The 22,403-nt window shown below is 39.0% G+C and overlaps 2 protein-coding genes across 4 annotated transcripts in view; both read left to right on the top strand.

The window, feature by feature from the left end:
* Nucleotides 1-806: 806 nt before the first annotated feature.
* gabarapb (GABA(A) receptor-associated protein b) lies at nt 807-5,423 on the top strand. Its single transcript, XM_048186054.1, has 4 exons — nt 807-1,008; nt 2,797-2,875; nt 4,527-4,645; nt 4,718-5,423. Exons 1-4 carry the CDS (start codon nt 919-921, stop codon nt 4,781-4,783), a joined length of 354 nt encoding a protein of 117 aa, XP_048042011.1. The 5' UTR covers nt 807-918; the 3' UTR covers nt 4,784-5,423.
* Nucleotides 5,424-6,706: 1,283 nt separating this feature from the next.
* spata6l (spermatogenesis associated 6-like) overlaps nt 6,707-22,403 on the top strand; it is a 28,704-nt gene continuing 13,007 nt past the window's right edge. The window contains exons 1-13 of one of the 3 annotated variants that reach the window (XM_048186051.1): nt 6,709-7,067; nt 7,252-7,389; nt 7,478-7,526; nt 7,694-7,735; nt 7,835-7,959; nt 8,078-8,161; nt 8,257-8,370; nt 12,380-12,488; nt 12,655-12,686; nt 16,047-16,180; nt 16,431-16,524; nt 16,640-16,737; nt 18,935-19,466. In XM_048186051.1, the coding sequence (XP_048042008.1) occupies nt 7,020-7,067; nt 7,252-7,389; nt 7,478-7,526; nt 7,694-7,735; nt 7,835-7,959; nt 8,078-8,161; nt 8,257-8,370; nt 12,380-12,488; nt 12,655-12,686; nt 16,047-16,180; nt 16,431-16,524; nt 16,640-16,711 (1,041 nt within the window). In that variant the 5' untranslated portion in view covers nt 6,709-7,019 and the 3' untranslated portion in view covers nt 16,712-16,737; nt 18,935-19,466. Of the gene's footprint in view, nt 7,068-7,251; nt 7,390-7,477; nt 7,527-7,693; nt 7,736-7,834; nt 7,960-8,077; nt 8,162-8,256; nt 8,371-12,379; nt 12,489-12,654; nt 12,687-16,046; nt 16,181-16,430; nt 16,525-16,639; nt 16,738-18,934; nt 19,467-22,403 lie in introns of those variants that run through there. The other 2 variants (XM_048186052.1, XM_048186053.1) reach the window with 2 other exon arrangements.

Raw genomic sequence — 22,403 nt, 5'->3', positions numbered from 1 at the left:
CGATGATCTAATTCAACCATCCTAATAAGAAAAATTGACTTTCAACATTGCGTTTCATTTATTTATTTATTTATTTTTGTTTAGCTGGCGTAAAGCTGAAAGGTTGGTATGAGCTGTTCTCTACTGTACAGGCATGAATTTGCATTTCCTTCAGTCTGAGGCTTTTTGTGTGAAAGGGCCTTTACATTTGACAAAAATTGAACTTTTTTTGTTATTAAAAATGCAAGCAAGCCCAGCCCAGCCCAGGTGAGAAAAAAAAAAAAAACATCTCGACTTCCATTTTTTTCTTGTTTTAAGCATAAACTTGATTAAAATGTTTGAGGAAATTCAAAAATTTTACTGGACAACAAGACAAAAACGATTATATGTTTTTGCAGTGTAATAATGGTCTGTGTTTGTATTAAAAAACAAAATGAGCCGTTTTAAATATATATTTTTTTTAGCAAAGAGAACAGTTTACTAACGTTACGCGATGAATATAAATATTTATGTGTTTATTTATTAATTCATAAATGAATGAATGACAGCGTGCATATTTGCTTTTATAACGCCTCTGCGTCACTTTGGATACCGGAAGTGAGTTCAGATGGTCATATGACTGACCGGAGCACCGCTTGACAACTCCACAGTATATACCACCGCGAAAGTAGTCCCTTCCTCACAAACACAACATAACGATATGTCCGAAAATGCTTTATTAATAGTCGAACTCGCTCAATAAGCCTTGCTTCAAATACTTTAGTTTTTTCAGGCGTGTGGTCTTCATAAAAAACGAGTTCTGAGTTGACAAAAATAATGTAAATATAGTGTGTCCGTATCAATGCGCGGAGGGAAAGCACAGCAGCTGTGTGTGAGAGAAGCCTTGGTCACATTTCTGACACCTCTGTCTGTTTCTAAGACAAATTTCCTTTAACAACCATGAAGTTTCAATACAAAGAAGAGCATCCTTTTGAGAAGAGGCGATCAGAGGGAGAGAAAATCAGGAAGAAATATCCAGACAGGGTTCCTGTAAGTCGGTTTGTATCGTTTGAAATGTGTAAACAGAAGCTCGCGTTGTAGTGAACCAAAACAAACCAGTAAACGTGAAAGGCGCGATGTATCTAACGTTACATGATTTCAACAGTTCGTCCGTGATAAAACAAACTCATCTCGTGCTTATTCGCTCTTTTAAAGCTTAAGTTAGTCGAACACAAACGGGTTTGGCTTCAATAGCACATGAAGGGCGAAACTGCTGAAGGCCATGTTGATTTCTCATCTGAAATTCTTTATTATTATTAAAATAAAAAGTCTATACATGTTATGTTTGTTAATAGCGTTATAAATTACTCTTTTAAGATCTTCTTTGAAAGGCGAACAATTCAATAATCGTTCAGCTCGGTTTGTGTGTTTTTAATGGTCTCATCTGCTTTAATCCACGAGGCTTGATGAAAAGATTGAACTCATTTAGTGTAATGCGATGTGTATGATCTAATTTAAAAGGTGTTTGTGAGGTAAAATAATACATTTAAGGACCATGTTGAAGTGGAGAACCTTAAAATAGCCAGTCAACATGTTTACATCCACAAGGTTGGCTTTGTTTACCTTATAAATAACCAAGCCAGTAAAACAACAAAACAGGCATTCCTCTAAAGATTACATTTTGAAATCATTTTAATATTGCTTTCTATATATATATGTTTTTTTTTCTTTTTAGACCGCTTACAACCAAAAGAAGGTGATGTTTTATAGCATATAAAAAGTGTCAGTCATTTTGATGTCAGGATCAAATAAATCATTTGTTTTAAATGCCCAGTTTTTACAAATATGACAACAGTGACTATAAAAGCAGCTCTAAATATTGTACACAATATAACACAGTGTGTACGTTATACAGCTCTACTGTCCTGTATCTCTGTAGAATCTAATGTCTGTTTTTCTTGGAATATTATGGAATGAAGGGATATTTTTCTCCTTATTTTGGAAGTCAATGGTGTGCCACAACTCTTTGTTTACAAACATTCTTCAAAATATCTTCCTTTCTGTTCAGCAGAACAAAAAAAATTTATACAGGTTTGGAACAACTTGAGGGCGAGTAAATGATGACAGAAATTTAAGAAATTTATTTTTTTGAGCCTTTCCCATTCATTTCCTATGGTCGGTCGATTTTGACTGTGAACAGCCAATGTGTGACACTTTTTTATGACCACTTAGACTCATCTAATGCAGTTCAGTTTTTTTGTTTGTTTGTTCAGATTACATATCTTAGAAACAAGTTTTGAAACACTCATTTTGAGGAAACAATTTTTCTAAAACAAAAAAGTGAAATCGGCCAACACATTCAACAAGACACATTTGAGTTAGTGAATTCTTCTGACGGCTACAGTTAACTAATGTCTGAAGAGAGCCATGGCTGCATATATTTCATATATGTAATGTTGGATAACATAAGAATTTGCTACTTTTGTTACTTTCAGGTGGCATTTTCCTCCAAGCCCTGGATCATTTCTGACCCTAGAATGGACATTTTCATTTGAAAAAACAAAACAAAAAGCATGAATAATTAGCGGTTTTAAGTAGTCTTAGGTCCAAAAGTGTTTCGTATGGTTATCTTGTTCCTCATCTGCAGCCTAATTATCAAAAATAGCACAGCTTTTCTCAGATCCTCTTTGCACTATGTCAAAAATCACCCTTGGTGGGCTTGAAGAAACAAATGAGCAAAATCAGATGAGTTAATCATCATTCAGTTTCATATAAGTCCACATAACTGTACCAACTGGACCGTTTCTACACTAAAAAAAGTGTTTTATTCTGTACTAGGTAATTGTGGAAAAAGCTCCTAAAGCCAGAATAGGTGACCTAGACAAGAAGAAATACCTGGTCCCCTCTGACCTGACGGGTAAGTCGCTTTGTTTCTAAAGATTTTTAAATTTTTGTTTAGCATTTTTATGTTGGCATAGTAAAAACACGCCCCTATTATGCTATTCTAAAGGTTCCTAATGTTGTTTTGAAGCTCTCCTGCAATCGGTTTACATGATCCAAGATCAAAAAACACATTCATTCTCTCAAAACATACATCGCAGCATCACCTCTTTTCTCACAGTGTCTGAAACAGTTTGATACAGGATCTAGTCTCTCTAAACCCCTCCTTTCTGGAAGTCTACTCTGCTCTGATTGATCAGATGGCCCAGTCTGTTTTGATTGGTCGACCGCTTACAGCGCATGTCAGAAATGAAGTGCCAATTACCATATCTGAATTTCAGCTCCAGATCTTCTTCAGCCCTTGACACACAGTGATACGAACAGTAACGATGGCGTTAGTCTTACTGTATCAATTGACCTTTCGCAAAGACACGCCGCTTTTAGTTAAAATACATCGCGGAGTAAAGAGGACACTGACAACGCGTTGACAGACAAGACAGAGCATGTTACTTATGATATGAAGCTGAGTCTCAAATTTCTAATTTTGCCATTTTTAAAGAAATTTAAACAAATAGTTTTGCGGCTCTTTAATGTGTCGTGACAGATTGCTGTAGCTCGTGATCCGATCATCTCTTCCTGCTAGTTCGTTTATAGCATCAAATAAACATGAACATCAGAAGGAATGTTGTTTCAACCAAGGAAAGACATCAGAACACACCATTTTTCAAGTTCAAGTCCATCTACGTTAGTCTGCTAACTCCCCTGACTGCTTTGTCAGACAAAACGTCAGATTCAGCGTTATGATTGGTTAGATCGCTTGTCAATCAAACTCCTGACGAAGGGTCAATTCGAGCCCAAGTCCTCACTCTCTTGAAGTGCATGCAAAGTGGATTTGCTTTCACAGAAATTTTCACAAATTTGTTTGAGGGCGGGTCAAAGTAGACAACGTTCGTGGGCAGCCAATGAAGACATTAGAATGGCATCATGCAAATTATTACAAACCTCCGTAGGTTTGTGCAGGAAGTGAGACTGGAGTAGGGTTGTGAAAAGTACCGACTTCGCTGTTGAGCAGATACGTAAACACCTCTGATTGGCCATTGTTCATGCACTCAACAGATATGTCTGCGATTGGCTACAATGACTTGTTGTAAATGGACATCTGTGACACTCTTCACCGAGCGCTTACACGGATACACACGGGAGCAGGCGTCTATCAGCGGATATATTAAGGATCTGCTGATAGACGCCTGCTTTCAAACGCTCCCGTGTGTATCTGTGTAAGGTAAAGAATGTCACAGATGTCTATTTACAGCATGTCATTGTAGACAATCACAGACATATCTGTTGAGTCCGTGAACACAATGGCCAATCAGAGGTGTTTAAAAATCCGCTCAAAATGCTAGAGGGAAATGCTGGTACTTGTACTCGTTTCAGGCCGCTCAGAATCGGTTCTTTCTTTTAGGAGACAGTAACTCCATTTATCGTGCACTTTGATCTTTAAAACATTTTAAATTCACAAACAGCTATATAGCACTACATGAAAGGTAATATCCGAAAAAGCATAATAGGGGCACATTCATGAATGTTTTTATTTCTATGGTGTTTTATACTATGGATTTTTTTTGTAGTGGGCCAGTTTTACTTTCTCATCCGAAAACGAATCCACCTGAGAGCCGAGGATGCTCTCTTCTTCTTCGTAAACAACGTCATTCCGCCTACCTCTGCCACCATGGGCCAGTTGTACCAGGTATTTGTCTTTTCTTTCATTGTTTTGTCATTTTATTTTGTTCCTCTGATAATTTCACGTTCTCGCACACAGGAACATCACGAAGAAGATTTCTTCCTTTACATCGCCTACAGTGACGAGAGCGTGTATGGAGAATAGAGCCAAAGGGAAATGACCCTCACCCTCCTCTCTTTCTTCCTTTTAAAACAATATATAGACGTCATGCTGGCAGCCTAGAGCTCTCAGAACTGAAGTATCAGATGCACTTTTGCTTAAATTTGATCATATCTCCTTTCATGTTTTTATCCTTTGGTTTGACATTCATTTCTGATGTTTATTAAGAATTAACTAAGCAGTTTTTCATTATTCCTACAAAATTGTGTCTTACAAAACGGTCAGGCACTTGCTCTAATACAATGGAAATGCCACTGATACTGTTATATTTTGAATTGATTTCAGCTTTTGTTTCCTAGTCATGCTCATTTCAGATATTTCTGACCATAAACGAATGTTTGCTCTTTCTAGATGGTTTCTAACTAGCATGTGCAGTCCAGCACTCGCTGGTCAGTCAGTTGAAAATTCGGACTGAAGTGTATTCTGTTATCAGCTAAATCTAATATGCTGTTGTTACTTTGATTTACTTTTATTATTGTACCTAAAAATGTAGATGGGTAGATTTATTTTAAGTTGTAAATCTAAAGTGCAAGTTTTATTTGCAATTTTTTTTTTTTTTATCTTGGTATTCAGTTGTATTTCTGGTACCCTTGACGATGACCATATAAACCAAACGCACGCAAAATTTGTCTTGTCATTTTATTTCACCATCTGGTAAACACAAACTGTTAAGCTTGCTATGGAAGCTCAGAAGGAAACAGCTGTGCAACACTTCAATAATAATAATAAAAAAATTAAAACTTTTTTTTTTAAGTGGACCTTATTACACCCCTTTTCACAGGATGTAATATAAGTCTCTGGTGTCCCACAGTCTGTGAAGTTTCAGCTCAAAATACTCCACAGGTCATTTATTATAGCTTGTCAAATTTGCCCCTATTTGGGTGTGAGCAAAAACATGCCGTTTTTGTGTGTGTGTGTCTCTTTAAATGCAAATGAGCTGCTGCTCCCGTTACACTTTCCAAAAGAGGGCGGAGCTTTAACAGCTCACGCTTCGGTTGCTCAACAACAACAAAACTGGAGAATCTCACGCAGCCAAAATGAGGATTGTCAGTAACGGTGTTCAGCCTTACATTGTTCAAACCGGAGTCAGACACTAATGGAGAGACTCAGGAAGAAGTTACAACTTTTAGAATGCATCTGGACGTTTCTGAATGGTTAGTGGATAAATTTATGTAGTTGCTGTGGAGTTGATTCATCTCATCGACTAGCATGTGCCGTCATGTTAATGTTTTGTGCAAACCCGGTGTTGAATTGACCCTCGTTTGTGAAGCAGTCCGGCGTAAAATGATGGCATGACAACAGCACTCTACTACAACAACTCTTCCTCTTCTCTAAAGCAGCCCAACATGACCTCACCCCCCTTTGTTGCGTGTTTCCGGGGGCAGGGTTTATGTAAATTTTTAGGGTTAAGCTCGTTGTAGTTCCTACCAGCCGTTTGTTGTAGTCCTTAAAAAGAAAATTCTTTAAAAGAAAATATCTCTCTTGCATTGAACTTTAACTTTGCAGATGTTGTTGATGCTCAAACAGCAACATTACACACTAAAGTTAAAAAAAAAGGAAAAAAAAAGGTGAAATTATAATCAAGGACCCCTTTAAAAGTAAATCCAGACGAGTTTCCTGGTTGTCAGAGGACACATGATTAAGGTATATGTATGTATATATTAATTATATATATGACGTACAGTGGTCTTTTTATTTTAAAAAACAACGTTGAACTACTCTTTTACTGTCTATGTGAACTACGACTCCCATGTTTTGTCACATATGATTTCCGGTTAGTATCCGCTTCAAAATAAAAGTCCGATTCGTTACTTTGAGAAGAATCTTCAATAAATATCTTTAAGAAAAGAAAACATATTAAAAAGCTTTATGCATACAAAGACATTTTAAAAGTGAATTTAAGTAATGTTTAAGGTGAATTCAAATTATATTATGCTTAAAAAAACTGTTTTTATGAGCTGAAAATGGCAACAATTTGAACTGAGATATGAAATTACAATAACACCCTTAACTCGAATAATAATGATTATTTCGTCGTGACATAAAAGAATCACTGGATTGTGTTTGAACCGGTTCTTTGAAATGAACTGTTTGAATACACTGAATCGCGGAAATGAGCTGGATTTGCACATGATGCCATGGAAACGCGACGCTCTCCTGGATTGACCATAAATGACCTCGGGAAAATAACAGTTCGTTGGCGGTGACAAAAAGACACAGTATGCCTCACAAAGCAGTTAAAGTGATTGTTGAACTCCACCTGAGGGCGGTGAGGATTCTATTATAATTATCTTAGTAAGATCAGTCGAACTAAGTGTGGATAGAGACGGTCAGGAAATGTGAACGCTGTACCGCTACTTAAATGAATGGCGACAGTCAGTATATACAGTGCAGACATGTGTCATTCTGTTGCCTGTGAAAATGGAGAGTTTTTTTTCATATTTGTATTTTAGATAACCTGTCCAGGTGTGCATCTACCAGCCAAAGATGATGTTTACCTCAGTGTGAGTCTAATGAATCAATATAGGAAGTCAGAATGCCTTCCTGCAGTGTTTCCATTACTGATTCGGGAGAAAATAAGGTTTGAAAAGGTGGTGTGATTTTATAATTAAATCTATTTTAAATAAAGTTTAAAAAACCATCTCGTTGTTTTGTAAACTCCCATGTTTTTTCTTGTAGATACTGAATTACGCCACAGATCCTGCAGCAATAGCTGAATTCCTGCAGTGTGAGCTGCTGCTTATATTCTGTCTTCTTCCTCCTTATTTATTACTTCATCTTTGCCAATTCTTTCCTTGTGATAAAAAAGTACACTTACCGGTATACACATTCAGTACAATGAAGCACACTTCTTTTTCACAAGGGATGTTAACATGTGTTTCTCCTCTTTCCCAGATGAAACGGTGAAAATAGAACTCATTCAGCTGATTCCTCCAGGTACAACTGATATTATTTCTCTAACATTTCTAAATTATTCATATTGCAGACTGCTGACCACAGTTGAAACTCTATTTGCTTTTTATTGCCCTTTTACAGCTGGAGAAATATTGGCCAGTTTTGAAGAAGATGCTCGAAGTTTTCTTTTCCCGGAGCCGAAGCTGGTGCCGTCTTTCTCTGGAGTAGAGAGAGAGGTATTAATGACACGGCATCCCACTTTCCCTGTAAGTGCTTATTTATCTACCACACTAATTGAATTTATTTGCTTAACAAATGCAATAATGGATTACTGTGCATTATTAAAATGGAAAATCTGTCTTTATATCCATTGATTCGTCTCAGGGTATCTCTCCAAGATTAGAGTTCTCCACAAAGACGACAATCAGTGAAATCTCCAGTAACAATGGCTTCCTGAGTGTTCCTGTGGTAAAAATACCGATTTGGAAATGGAAGAACAATTTTAGCTGTATTGCTTTATAATATTGATTGCAAGAACTTGTAAGATGTTTTATTTGCTTTAGAGGGCAATGACGAGGAAAACCTCCAAAAAGTCACGGAAACGGGGTAGCACCTCATCTCAAAGACATCTCTCGTCTGTTTCATGTAGTCAGAGAGGACACCCCAACAGAGATCAGGTATCAGATGTTGCTTATTTGTCCTCATATATATATATATATATATATATATATATATATATATAGTGGCAGGAGGAGCAAACGACAGACACAATGAGTGTGGCGTCAGACCTCGGAGAGGCGTTTATTTGGCAGAAATAAACAGAAAACCCCAAAAACAGAAAATAAAGTGTCCAAATAAGCAGGGGACCTGGTGTCCTCGTTGTGTCAGGTGAACGGATAGGATGGGTCCAGGTAAGGGGGCGGGGTCCGGTGGCCGCACACGCTTCTCTCTCTCTTCGGTCTAAGGTGCGAGGGGCGGCGGCTTCGGCACAGCGGCTTGTCCTCTTTAAGCTAAGACAACTGAGGGGAATAGCGGCCCCGCGTCCTAACCTTACGCATTATGCATGCTTCTCCATTCTGAACCGCGGGTCCAGCGACTCGCATCTGTGGCGGTGCGGGAGTCCCTCCGCGCTCCCTTCCTGGACCCCAGAGGACACCAGCTTGCATGCACGGGAAAGAGACCGGTCTCACGAGGAGAGGCGCGCTCAGCATTTAACAGCGGCGGTGATGAGGCTTCATTATCTTCAGGTGTGCCTCATCACACGCCGCCAGACCTGGTCGTTTCAGCGCCCCTTCTCTCTCTCTGCCTGCGTCTCAATGTGCATACTATCCATCCTAAATAGTATGTGACACTAGTAATATTCAATACTATTTAGGGCGGATAGGGTGGACAGTATGCACATTGGGATGCAGGGTCTCTCTCACACCCACTCCAGTCGGGAACCTGGGCTGCGTTCCAGTTCGGTTTTAGACACGCACTCGCGAACTTCCCTAAACACTTCCCCTCGGGGGAATCCCTGCCGCCATTTTGAAGTGCGTTCCACTTCGTGAAGTGGACGAGGGAAGTTTATATGGACAGACCCTCGCTCCCTCGATTTTGACCGAGGGAGCGAGTCTACTTCATATGTACACTTCAGGCAGCTCCATAACCCACAATGCAACACGATTGTGACGTCACCGCATATCGCGTTTAATTTACCCCACCACAAACAACTCTATGATATATTAATTATTTTTTAAACATTTAAAACACACATATATACATATAGAATGCTGTATTAAACAATTTTGTAAGGGGAAAAAATAAATAATAAATCAGCTCCATTGCGGATTCCAAGTGATCAAGGGCTTAGGACGTTCCAGTTCAGCCCATACAAAGGTTCCGCCAGAAGTGGGCACTCATGCAACGTAAGCAATGACGTACATCCGAGTCAACGAGACCGAGTGAAGTTAGCGAGGGAAGGGCATTTAAAAACCGAACTGGAACGCAGCCCTGGTGAAGGGCGGCGATTAAAAGGACGGGGTGGCGCTGACAATAAAGGAGAGGCAGCTGTTCCGTCACAATATATATACACACACACTATATTGCCAAAAGTATTGGGACACCCCTCCAAATCATTGAATTCAGGTGTTCCAATCACTTCCATGGCCACAGGTGTATAAAATCAAGCACCTAGGCATGCAGACTGCTTTTACAAATATTTGTGAAAGAATGAGTCGCTCTCAGGAGCTCAGTGAATTGAAGCGTGGTACTGTGATAGGTTGCCACCTGTGCAATAAGTCCATTTGTGAAATTTACTCACTACTAAATATTCCACGGTCAACTGTTAGTGGTATCATTACAAAGTGGAAGCAGTTGGGAACAACAGCAACTCGGCCACGAAGTGGTAGGCCACGTAAAATCACAGAGCGGGGTCAGCGCATGCTGTGGCGCACAGTGCGCAGAAGTCACCAACTTTCTGCAGAGTCAATAGCTACAGACCTCCAAACTTGGTGTGGCCTTCAGATTAGCTGAAGAACTGTGTGTAGAGAGTTTCATGGAATGGGTTTCCATGGCTGAGCAGCTGCATCCAAGCCTTTCATCACCAAGTGCAATGCAAAGCGTTGGATGCAGTGGTGTAAAACACGCCATCACTGGACTCTAGAGCAGTGGAGACGTGTTCTCTGGAGTGACGAATCACGCTTCTCTGTCTGGCAATCTGATGGACGAGTCTGGGGTTTGGTGGTTGCCAGGAGAACGGTACTTGCCTGACTGCATTGTGCCAAGTGTAAAGTTTGGTGGAGGGGGGATTATGGTGTGGGGTTGTTTTTCAGGGGTTGGGCTTGACCCCTTAGTTCCAGTGAAAGGAACTCTTAATGCTTCAGCATACCAATATATTTTGGTTATATTATAACAATTTCATGCTCCCAACTTTGTGGGAACAGTTTAGGGATGGCCCCTTCCTGTTCCAACATGACTGCGCACCAGTGCACAAAGCAAGGTCCATAAAGACATGGATGAGCGAGTTTGGTGTGGAGGAACTTGACTGGCCTGCACAGAGTCCTGACCTCAACCCGATAGAACACCTTTGGGATGAATTAGAGCGGAGACTGCGAGCCAGAACTTCTCACCCAACATCAGTGCCTTACCTCACAAATGCGCTTCTAGAAGAATGGTCAAAAATTCCCATAAACACACTCCTAAACCTTGTAGAAAGTCTTCCCAGAAGAGTTGAAGCTGTTATAGGGTAGGCCAACTCCATATTAAACCCTACGGATTAAGAATGGGATATCATTAAAGTTCATGTGAACGTAAAGGCAGGCGTCCCAAAACCTTTGGCAATATAGTGTGTGTGTGTGTGTGTGTGTGTGTATATATATATATATATATATATATATATATATATATATATATATATATATATATTTAAGTGCTATTTTAGTTTTCTTTAGCTTTATTAATATTTTGAATAGCTTTTATTTTTATACATTTTTAGTTTAGTTTGTGCTTTTTATATTTTTTTTTTTTTTTGAAATATTGCAATTTAGGTTTCATTTATTTTTATTTTTATTTCAGTTTTTTTTGTTTTATTTATTTCCAGTTAATAATTTTAGTGCTTCTACTCAAACTTATTTTAGTTTATTGCCAAGGCAACATTTCTAATTTTAATTTAGTTTGTTTTTCAACTAATTTTATATTTCATTTCAGCTTTATTCACATTTAGTAGATAAATAATTAAAAATACAGTATTACAGTATACAAAAATGTTGAGAATCATGGACTTTGATGCTCTGTTGTGTTACAATGATGTTCAAATGGTTTGAGATCCTGGTTGGATGTTTTGGTTTTTGATGAACTAGTGATGGCCAGCAGAGGGCAGAAATGCTTGTTGGATCAAGCCACAAGACACTTTGTTTCCAGTGGCCAGTGACATAAACTGCAGTGCTTAAAGTAGTCTTAAATGGATAGTTCAAACAAAAAAGAAAATGATGTCATTAATTACTCACCCTCATGTCGTTCCACACCCATAAGACCTTCGTTCATCTTCAGAACACAAATTAAGATATTTTTTGATGAAATCCAAGAGGTATCTGACTTGTCCATAAACAGCAATTTAACCACCACTGTCAAGGTCCAGAAAGGAATTAAAGACATCATTAAAATAGTCCACGTGACTGCAGTAGTTCAAATGTAATTTTATGAGATGACGAGAATACTTTTTGTGTGCAAAAATTATGACTTTATTCAACAATATCCTCCCTTCTGTGTTCTCTTATGCTGTTTAAGTTCAGCGCTTCCAGGTTATACGTCAGAATGCTGACTCATTATTGGCTGAGCTGGCGTTCTGACGTAGAACCTGGAAGTACGAGAATGACACAGATGAGAGAATATTGTTGAATAAAGTCGTTATTTTTTATTTTTTTGGACGATATGAGGGTGAGTAATAAATGACTGAATTTTCTTTTTTTTTTGGTGAAGTAAACATTTAAAAGTGAGTCTTCTAGGACTGGTCCTAACTATTTAAAGTCCATTACATAAAAAGTTAGATCTGTCTATTTTGAGTCGGAAAACTACAACTGATTACCCCTTTGTTAACTGGAAGTTGGTCAAGATAGTTCTTAAGACTTAACGTAGTGGCTAAGTTTATGCACCTGGCCTCTCAGTTCCTGAATGTCTGTGTGTTTGTGCTTACTTGGCCCACGGTAGGTTCAGAGGTCAGGTGGGCGGTCCTCTTCCTGTTATTCACCTGTCTCTGACAGAAACTCCATATTAAGGAGTCTGTCACCACATCAATCAAAACCATCCAGAGAAGCAGGTATGAATGCTACAACATCATTAATGTATTTGTCATATTTGTTCATGCTGTAGATCTGAATAAGTTTTGCAGCACTCTTGTTTTAAAGTTTAGTGATGTCTGACTTTAATGTTAATTGGTAAAGCATACTTATACTATGTACTGCATGTTTTTTTTTTTTTTTCAGGAGACCCCAGAAGAAGCTTTTCCAGACCTTGGGTTAGTTGTAAATGTTGTTAGTCATTCTCTGTCTATTACTCCATTAAACACAAAATATTGATCTGGAAGTTAAAAACAGTCTAGATTAACTAATGGAAGAGTCAGATGAGTACAACCCTTGCAAAAAAGATGTACACTTAAGATACTTTTATTACGGAAATAATATACTTTAAAAGAATATACTTACTGAAAGGTGGTAGCAACATCTTTTTTTCTGTATTGTGATACGGATTGTCGAAAAAGAAACAATGTAAGGCGAGGAATTGGTTCTATGCACCAATTGTTGATTGGATTTTGAGATGTGGGTGTTGAAATCAAAAATAGAGGCAGATGAATGTGAGCTTGAACAGGCTGGTTTAAGTGACTTAATGATTGGAGGGGTCCGGCATACGTCACCAGAGAGAAATCTGTCGTTTTACCTGAAGGTCCAGTTCTGAAATCTTGATTAAATAGCACGATATGTAAGATTTTTAGATTAAAATATCTAAAACCCACTAGAACAATGTTAAATATTTTGTTGACTTGTGTATTTACATTATCCCAAATGCATACGTCAGCAATTTTAACCAGTGTAACGGACCGTGTCATTGCGTCTCCTGTCAATGACGTCATATCCACGTTACCCTCGATTTCCAGTTTTACTAATAATTTTTTTAGATTATTGCAATGTGCAACAAGTCTCTCATAGCAGCCACCGAGCGACAGCCACAGAGAAATGTTATAACATAACTTTCAACACACTCAAATTTAGGCCTCCTTCCACTCCCACAGCTCTCGACCTGTCCTGCTTCATACCACAGTAACGTTAATAAAACTTTAATACATTAGCTCATCCATGAACATGATTTCTGCCCGAGTCTGTTGGATTCCTTTCCATCGGCTGTGAAGGTGAAGACAACAACTCCCATGATTCCACGCTCATTCACGGCATCATCAAGCTATGCCTTTGTTTTGAATAAGTGACCTCTAGCGGCGAAAATGACATTGTCGTAGATAGGTTGAAAAACATTAATTGAGTGAAACGAGAATGTATTATAGTTTAAATGCAAATAGTTGTACTTTAGAGTGCTTTTTTGAACCAGTTAAGTACATCTTTATATGTAATTTAATAATTTTATTGTCTTTGAAATATAATGGCTGCCTCCCCCTTATTATCAGTGCCACCCTGTCCCTTAAATCGCCACCCTTCGCCAGGTTCCCGACAGGAGTGGGTGTGAGAGAGAGACGGGGAGCTGTAACAACCAGGACTGGCGGTGCATGATAAGGCACACCTGAATCAAAGGGAGCCTTGTCACTGACATTGTTAAATGCTCTCTTTGAGAGACCAGTCTTTCTCCTGTGCAGCACACTTGTGTCCTCGTAGGCACAGGAGGGAAACAGGGAGGGATTCCTGCACCACCAAAGCTGCCGAGTCACTGGACTCAAATTTCTGGGTAGGAGAAAGCAACACCTGTCTTGCCCCTCAAATGCCAAATACCTGTGCCAAATACCCTCAACACTCCTTGCCTTCACAACTCCCAGTCACAGCGAGAATGCCAGCTACCCTGTTTATTCAGAAACTTTAATCCCCATGAACACTTTATTCCCTTTTTGACATTTTATGTTTTAATCTATGTTAAATAAAAGCCTCTCCGTGGCCTGACGCCACACCCACTGCGTCTGTTGTTGCTCCTGCTGCCACAGTGGTGGAGAATGCAGGCAAGACGGTGCAGCTGGGCACTATCTTACGACATCATCCCCTCTTGTCCGTGTAAGTTTGTGAATGGCTGAACTAGGATGGAGAAACAATGGAGATGGCCTCCCAACCTCAATAGGCATTGGTGATGCTTCTATTATAATTTACCCTGTGGCTGGTTGAGGCTGTCAACTAAAACCATGTTTGTCTGTTCCTGTTCCTGCGCAGTTCAAAAAAGAGAGCTGCCTGGAGAGGTATCCCTGAGCCGACCACACTTATTACATGGAGCCTAGTTCAGGAAGTAGCACTCCTGGGTGGGTGGCGGCTGTATGATGGTGATGCCTCCCTCTTATTATCGGCGCCAACCGTCGTCTTAAATCGCCACCCTTCACCAGGTTCCCGACAGGAGTGGGTGTGAGAGAGGAGGGGAGCTGCAGCAACCAGGACTGGCGTCACATGATGAGGCACATCTGAATTGAATGGAGCCTCGTCACCACCGCAGTTAAATGCCGAGGGTGCCTCTCCGAGAGAGACCAGTCTCTTTCCCTTGCGCATGAATGCTGGTGTCTTCGTAGGCCCAGGAGGGGAGCCATGAGGGATTCTCACACCGCCAAAGATTTCAAGTCGCCGGACTCAAGTTCCCAGGGAGCAAGCAATGCCACCTTCAGGCTGGCCCCTCAAATACCGCAACCCCAGGGAAGCTGAGCCGCTACCGCTCACACCCCGGGTTAAAGAGGGGAGTGCGTGCGGCTGCCGGGACTCCACCTCCTCTTACCTGGGCAAAATCCCCTCAACACTTCCTGCCTTCACAACTCCCAGTCACAGTGAGGACTCTAGATCCCCTGTTTATTTTTCATTGCCATTCACACTTTATTCCCCTTTTTGGACATTTTATGTTTTATGTTAATTAAAAGCCTCTCCGAGGCCTGACGCCACACCCACTGTGTCTGTCGTTGCTCCTCCCATCACACTGGTTAAAGTCATTCCTATTGAAGCTTGTATCCAAAATGAAACATGTAATTTAGTACATTTATAATACATTCATTTTAAATGTAATATCAGAAAACTCACTACAGTATATTGCTTTAATATAAGTCAACACATCAAAATAAGTGTAAACACTCCTTTAAAACATGACAAAAGCTTGTTAAAAAAATATGAAATGTATTTAAATAAAGTAATTTTTTTAAACTGACATTATTGCAAAGTGCACTTTTTAAATGTACTTAAGTGTGTTTAGAAACATAGGCCCTGTCCCAAATGGCACACTTCATATGTGCTTACGGTCTTGTGGACTTAAAATGGCCACTGCGTGCGCGTGAAGGCCACGAAACCGTAGGGTGTCCCATTTGCCATTTTAGGTTTCAGAAGAGTGCCCCTTTTACAGCCGATATGCACCCTTGATGCGCCCTTTTGACAAACTGGGGAGAGCTCCACAGCAGACTCCTCCCCGACAGACGCATTACATCACAAAACCGTGAGGGTTTAGGGTGCCATTTGAGACAGGGCCACAGTCATGAAAGTGTACTCTCTTTAAGTGGTCTTTTATTTAATTAATATTAAGTTATCTTCAAGTAGTTTAAAAAAAAAAAAAACTCTACAAATGCACATTCAATACAATTAAGCGCACTTCTTTTTCACATGAAAAGCCAGACATGAACTGACACTGTCCTTCATTATTTTAGATGGGTGATGACTCTTCAGACACAGATGATCTTCTCGACTACGCTGAGGAAGTAGGCCGTCATCATTCCCAAATGGGATATGAGGGATCTCCGAGCCCAAGCCACTCCAGCATGGAACGCCAGAGGCACAATGGGTATGTTTGTGTGTGTTCCCCAGGTAGAGTTGCATGAATGAATTTGATTGTTTTGTAGAACTGGCTCTGACTTTCCACATCACACAATTTGAAGTATCATGTCTGTAGCAGTACGAGTTACCTGCCTAAGTTTGAATACATTGGTTTGAGGGATTTGTTCAAATAACTGATTTTAAGTATGAGCAATTGTAATAGTGATGCCTTGTTATTATTATAATTTATTAGATAAATAATCTGTTATTTTCTACAGCTCTCTCTTGGGCTCTCCTGACCTTTGGGAGGAGGTTCAGGAACGGGTTCAGAGCCTTTTAACATCTCCCAAAGCAGTCCATAGACTAGCCTGTGTGAGTACCACTTAAATGCACACACACACACGATTTCAGAAATAATTGCTGTGGAATGTTATGCCGATAGTGGGATGGATCATTTAGCCTCCTCTGCCTCTTTTTTTAATGTCAGGGTGCCACCGACTCTGAGATAGACGAGGTACTGATACGGAGATGTGTTTTGGCCCACTCGTGCCCATTTTAAACACCAGTGTGTGCTATAAGGAAGTGGTATGTATATGCTTTTATTATAAATTATGGCCAAGACTCTTATTATTGCAATTTTATGACAGCAATTTTTGACAGTATTCCCGTTCTTTTTTCTTACCTTTTAATCTTTATGTAATTTAATAATTACTTGTCATTTAAATGTCAGACGAATGTACTGACAAGCCTTTATGGTAAATTAAATACACTTTAATTATGGCGTTATTTTACTGACAAATGTCGAGAGCACATTATTGTGACGCAAGAGCACATACATGTAATGCACGAGCGTGAATCTCTCCACTCGCGGATTTCCTTTGCTCTCGCACAAAACTGGATGCGCGCTCTCAAATATACAGTGCTCTCTTATGAACTGTCTCTCCTTTCGCTCAGATATTGCGTGTGCGCAATCAAATGGTGTCCTGCGCGCTCGCAAATCTCTCCATGCTCTTGCACCAGAAATGAATTTGCTTATGGATTAAACGCTGTCAAAATCAAAAGTTGTATTTGTTAACATTAGTAAATGCACTGTGAATTAAAAACAGCTGTATTTTTAACTAAAGTTAACAAAGATTAATAATTACAGTAATGTATTGCTCATTGTTCATGTTAGATAATACATTAACTAATGTTAACAAATAAAAACCTTATTGTAAAATGTTACCTATTTTTATATATACAGTGCCCTCCACAATTATTGGCACCCTTAGTAATTATGAGCAAAAGCAGCTGTGAAAATAAATCTGCATTGTTTATCCTTTTGATCTTTCATTAAAAAAATTCACAAAATTATAACCTTTCATTTAAGGAAAATAATTGAAAGTGGGGGGAAACTCACATTATGAAATAAATGATTTTCTCCAAAACACGTTGGCCACAATTATTGGCACCCTTTTATTCAAAACTTTTTGCAACCTCTTTTTGCCAAGATAACAGCTCTGAGTCTTCACCTATAATGCCTGATGAGTTTGGAGAACATCAGAGACCATTCCTTCATACAGAATCTCTCCAGATCCTTCAGATTCCAGCTCCATGCTGATGCACCATGTATCTGAACAAGATGTCCAGGACCTCCAGCAGAAAAATAGGCCCACAACATTAAAGATCCAGCAGTATATTTAACCGTGGACATGGGGTACTTTTTATCCATGTGTGCACCAAACCCATCTGGTGGGTTTGCTGCCAAAAAGCTCTTTTATATATATATATATATATATATATATATATATATATATATATATATATATATATTCAACACAAGTAAACAAAACATACGACCACAATAACTTTAGGAAACGTTTTTTGCTTGTTTAGATAAATTGGGGTTTGACCTGTAATGTGATGCAGTTAGACTAGGTTACATTTGATTAATATTATTAAATTGTAAAGAAATTAAATATCCATCTTTGTCAAAAGAATTCCAGGCACAGTTCAATCTCAGCCAATAAGATTCCACATAGCATTTTCATCGATCAGTCGTCTATTCCGATTGGTTGATAACTTCTGACAGCATTTAATCCATAAGCAAATTAATTTCTGCAAGAGCACGGAGAGATTCGCGAGCATGCAGGATACAGTTTGATCTCGCAGGACACAGTTTGAGTGCGCACATGCAATATCTGAGTGAGAGGAGAGGCAGTTCATAAGAGTCACAATAATGTGCTCTCGACATTTGTCAGTAAAATAACGCCATATTAATTTAATTTCTATTGAAATGTGTATGTCATGTATATAAATATCTTACACATTTGTAATGATGACGGTGCAATTTTGTACATTAAAATATTTTAACTTTTAAATATCAAAAAACACACTAAAGTTAAAATTATAATCAGGTGCTTCACATGTACTTTAGCATGTTAGTCAACACATCAAAATAAGTGTACTTCTTTAAAGAACAGCTAAATATTATGCTTATTAAAACATGATTTATAATGTACTTTAAAGTAAAACTTAATTTGACATTATTACAAAGTGCACATTTTAAAAGTGTACTTAAATGTGTTAAGAAACAGTCATGAAAATTTACTCTTAAGTACACTTAAGTGGCTTTCTATTTCATTAATATTGTATTATCTGCAAATGCTTTTTTTAAAATATATGCTTAACATCTTAAGTACATTACAAGTGCGCATTTAATACAATTAAGCGAATATTTTCTCAAGGGTTGTACAGCCTCAGTGGGTATTTATTTAAAGAGCGTCCTTCTCTTTATCTACAGATGAAGCAGAGGATCCTGTGATTTCTTGTGGCATTGCATCATTTTCCATTCAATTACTAGTGTAGTTGTGTTTGTATTGCAGTTTTGAAATGAAATAGTATATTCCTGGTGTTTTTGAAGCACGGTGGTTCTCAATCCTGTTCCTGGAGCCTCCCAAAAGTCCACACCTGATTCACATCTTGGGTCATATAATGGAGACCAAAATAGACTTTTGTGACACTAAAATAGTACTTGTGCTTAATATAACCCTCATAAAAAAAATAGAAGCCATGGTGCAGTAGCATCGCATATGGTCACAAAAAGAGTTCAGCATGCACTATTTCACATTTCAAATTCGATTGGATTTGATTGATGCGATTCTTATGTAAATAAGGCAAAGGTCCTTAAATAACATATAAAAACAAAAAAATCTTTTAAAGTGACCATTCAACTGTGCTTTGATGACATCCTTTCTTCTTTGCATTTTTATGCAAAATTGCAAATGTTGGCTTTCATTCATTAGCAATTAAAATGAAATAGCTGCTTTGGTTGATTGTGATGTTCAAAAGGCTTATTCTGTTTGTGTCAGGGAGCCTCAGGTGTGTTTTGTCTACGGCATTTCCCCTTGAGTATTAAATGAAGAACATCCATCTATATATACACTCACTGGCCACCTTATTAGGTAGACCTTGCTAATACCGGGTTCGATTTCTCCTTCAGAACTGCCTTAACTCTTCATGGCATAGATTCGACAAGGTGCTGGAAACATTCCTCAGAGATTTTGATCCATATTGTCGTGATAGCATCACACAGTTGCTGCAGATTTGTCGGCTGCACATCCATTATGCGAATCTATCGTTCCACCACTGTTGCCTTTCTATCTGCTCGAACCAGTCTGGCCATTCTCCTCTGACCTCTGGCATCAACAAGGCATTTTCACCCACAGAACAGCCGCTCACTGGATATTTTCTCTTTCTCATTTTCTGTAAACCCTAGAGATGGTTGTGCGTGAAAATCCCAGTATATCAGCAGTTCCTGAAATTCTAGATACTATCCGTCTGGAACCAACAACCATGTCACAATTAAAGTCACTTAAATCATCTTTCTTCTCCATTCTGATGCTCAGTTTGAACTTCAGCAGATGGTCTTGACCATGTCTACATGCCTAAGTTGCTGCCATGTGATTGGCTGATTAGATATTTGCGTTAATGTGCAATTGAACAGGTGTACTTAAAGGGTTAGTTCTCCCAAAAATGAAAATTCTGTCATTTATTACTCACCCTTAAGTCGTTCTACACCCGCAAGGCCTTCATTCATCTTCTGAACACAAATTAAAGGTGCCCAAGAACGTTCTTTCACAAGATGTAATATAAGTCTAAGGTGTCTCCTGAATGTGTCTGTGAAGTTTCAGCTCAAAATACCCCATAGATTTTTTTTAATAAATTTTGTTAACTGCCTATTTTGGGGCATCATTAACAATGCACTGATTTACACTCGGCGCCGCCCCCTTAAATCGCGTGCTCCCTGCCACACCAGCTGTCGACTATATTACAGCGCATTTACAAAGTTCACACAGCTAATATAACCCTCAAATGGATCTTTACAAGATGTTCGTCATGCATGCTGCATGCATGCTTCGAATTATGTGAGTAAAGTATTTATTTGGATGTTAAAGTTTTATTCTGAGTGAATTTGAGGCTGTCCTCCGTGGCTAACGGCTAATGCTACACTGTTGGAGAGATTTATAAAGAATGAAGTTGTGTTTATGCATTATACAGACTGCAAGTGTTTAAAAAATGAAAATAGCGACGGCTCTTGTCTCCGTGAATACAGTAAGAAACGATGGTAACTTTAACCTCATTTAACAGTACATTAGCAACATGCTAACGAAACTTTTAGAAAGACAATTTACAAATATCAGTAAAAATATCATGCTATCATGGATTATGTCAGTTATTATTGCTCCATCTGCCATTTTTCGCTGTTGTTCTTGCTTACCTAGTCTGATGATTCGGCTGTGTGCAGCTCCAGATGTTAACTGGCTGCCCTTGTCTAATGCCTTTTATAATGTTGGGAACATCATGGGCTGGCATTATGCAAATATTGGGGGCATACACCCCGACTGTTACGTAACAGTCGGTGTTATGTTGAGATTCGCCTGTTCTTCGGAGGTCGTTTAAACAAATGAGATTTATATAAGAAGGAGGAAACAATGGGGTTTGAGACTCACTGTATGTCTTTTCCATGTACTGAACTCTTGTTATTTAACTATGCCAAGCAGGGTTTCCGTTGTCCGGTAATTACCGGACATTGGCCGGGGAAAAAAATTAAATGTCCGACAAAATTCAGTCTCTCCGGTCAAATTGTCAGATTAAAACTGCCTAATAATCCCGGCCCCGCCCCCCTAACACAATCTGAATCGACCGTTTGAAAGTTTTTAAACAACATCGCATGTTGCATTTCAAATAAAGCGCACGCCTAACGGCTATAATATAGACCTAAACCACGAACTATTGTCATGACAGCGCTCCGTGGCTATGGAGGATTGCATTTCTCCACAGCCTGCGAAGTCCTCATATGTGATTTCAACGAAATCTATCCAGAGTGGACCAAGCTCGCCAAGATAGCCTGTGTAATCCCTGTCTCGAGTGTTCCTGCAGAGAGGGGGTTCTCGCTGCAGAATCGGATCAAGACGAAGCAGCGAAGTCGCCTTGCGGAGAACAAGGTTACGCGGCTTATGCGCATTGCAAGTTGTGGAGAGACACTGGGAAGTTTTGATATTAAGTCGGCAGCTGCACAATTCAGCACTGCAAAAAAGCGTAAAAAGTAGCCAAAAATGACGCGAGACAATGTTATAGGCCTAGTCATTTGTTTGTTCAAGTTCATTTGACAAGGAGTCATTTCACACGGTGGCCAATTTAAATGTTACCAGCTAAATGAGACATACTGAGTTTATAATCAAGTTTGCTTGAGTAAAAACAATGCTATATTCGGATATTTTATGTGGGGAAGGGGGGTTGGTTTGTTAAACTATGAAATGTGAAACCATAGTAAAAAACAATTGGTTGATTGACGCCAATCGGACGTTCATGTTTTTTTTTCCGTCTATTTGAAAGTTAGGCTAATAAACATGTTGCATATACGGCCTGATTATGTCATTTTTTTAAGTTACATAAACTGCTTTCAGTTTTCCTCAACTTGACTAATTAAGAGGCGATATTTGACCGGCATATCATCAAAATGTCCGGAAAACGAAACCTCTGCCGGTCACTTTGACCGGCACCATTTTTTTCTAGCGGAAACTCTGATGCCAAGGTAAATTCAATTTTTGAATCAAGGGCACCTTTAAGATATTTTTGATTAAATCCAATGGCTCAGTGAGGCCTGCGTTCACAGCAATGGTACTTCCTTTCTCAAGATCCATAAAGGTACTAAAAACATATTTAAAACAGTTCATGTGAGTTCAGTAGTTCTACCTTAATATTATAAA

This window comes from Megalobrama amblycephala, linkage group LG3 (assembly GCF_018812025.1).
Source record: "Megalobrama amblycephala isolate DHTTF-2021 linkage group LG3, ASM1881202v1, whole genome shotgun sequence".
NCBI classification, from domain to species: domain Eukaryota; kingdom Metazoa; phylum Chordata; class Actinopteri; order Cypriniformes; family Xenocyprididae; genus Megalobrama; species Megalobrama amblycephala.
Note: the sequence above shows the minus strand (reverse complement) of the source record. Positions and strands in the feature narration are given on the sequence as shown.

Bases quoted from the DNA above. Each gene is read 5' to 3' on its own strand.
- gabarapb (XM_048186054.1), top strand. From the start codon at position 919: ATGAAGTTTCAATACAAAGAAGAGCATCCTTTTGAGAAGAGGCGATCA. The intron at 2,876-4,526 runs GTAAGTCGCTTT...TTTTTTTTGTAG, and splicing joins GGTCCCCTCTGACCTGACGG to TGGGCCAGTTTTACTTTCTC. The intron at 4,646-4,717 runs GTATTTGTCTTT...TCTCGCACACAG, and splicing joins CCATGGGCCAGTTGTACCAG to GAACATCACGAAGAAGATTT.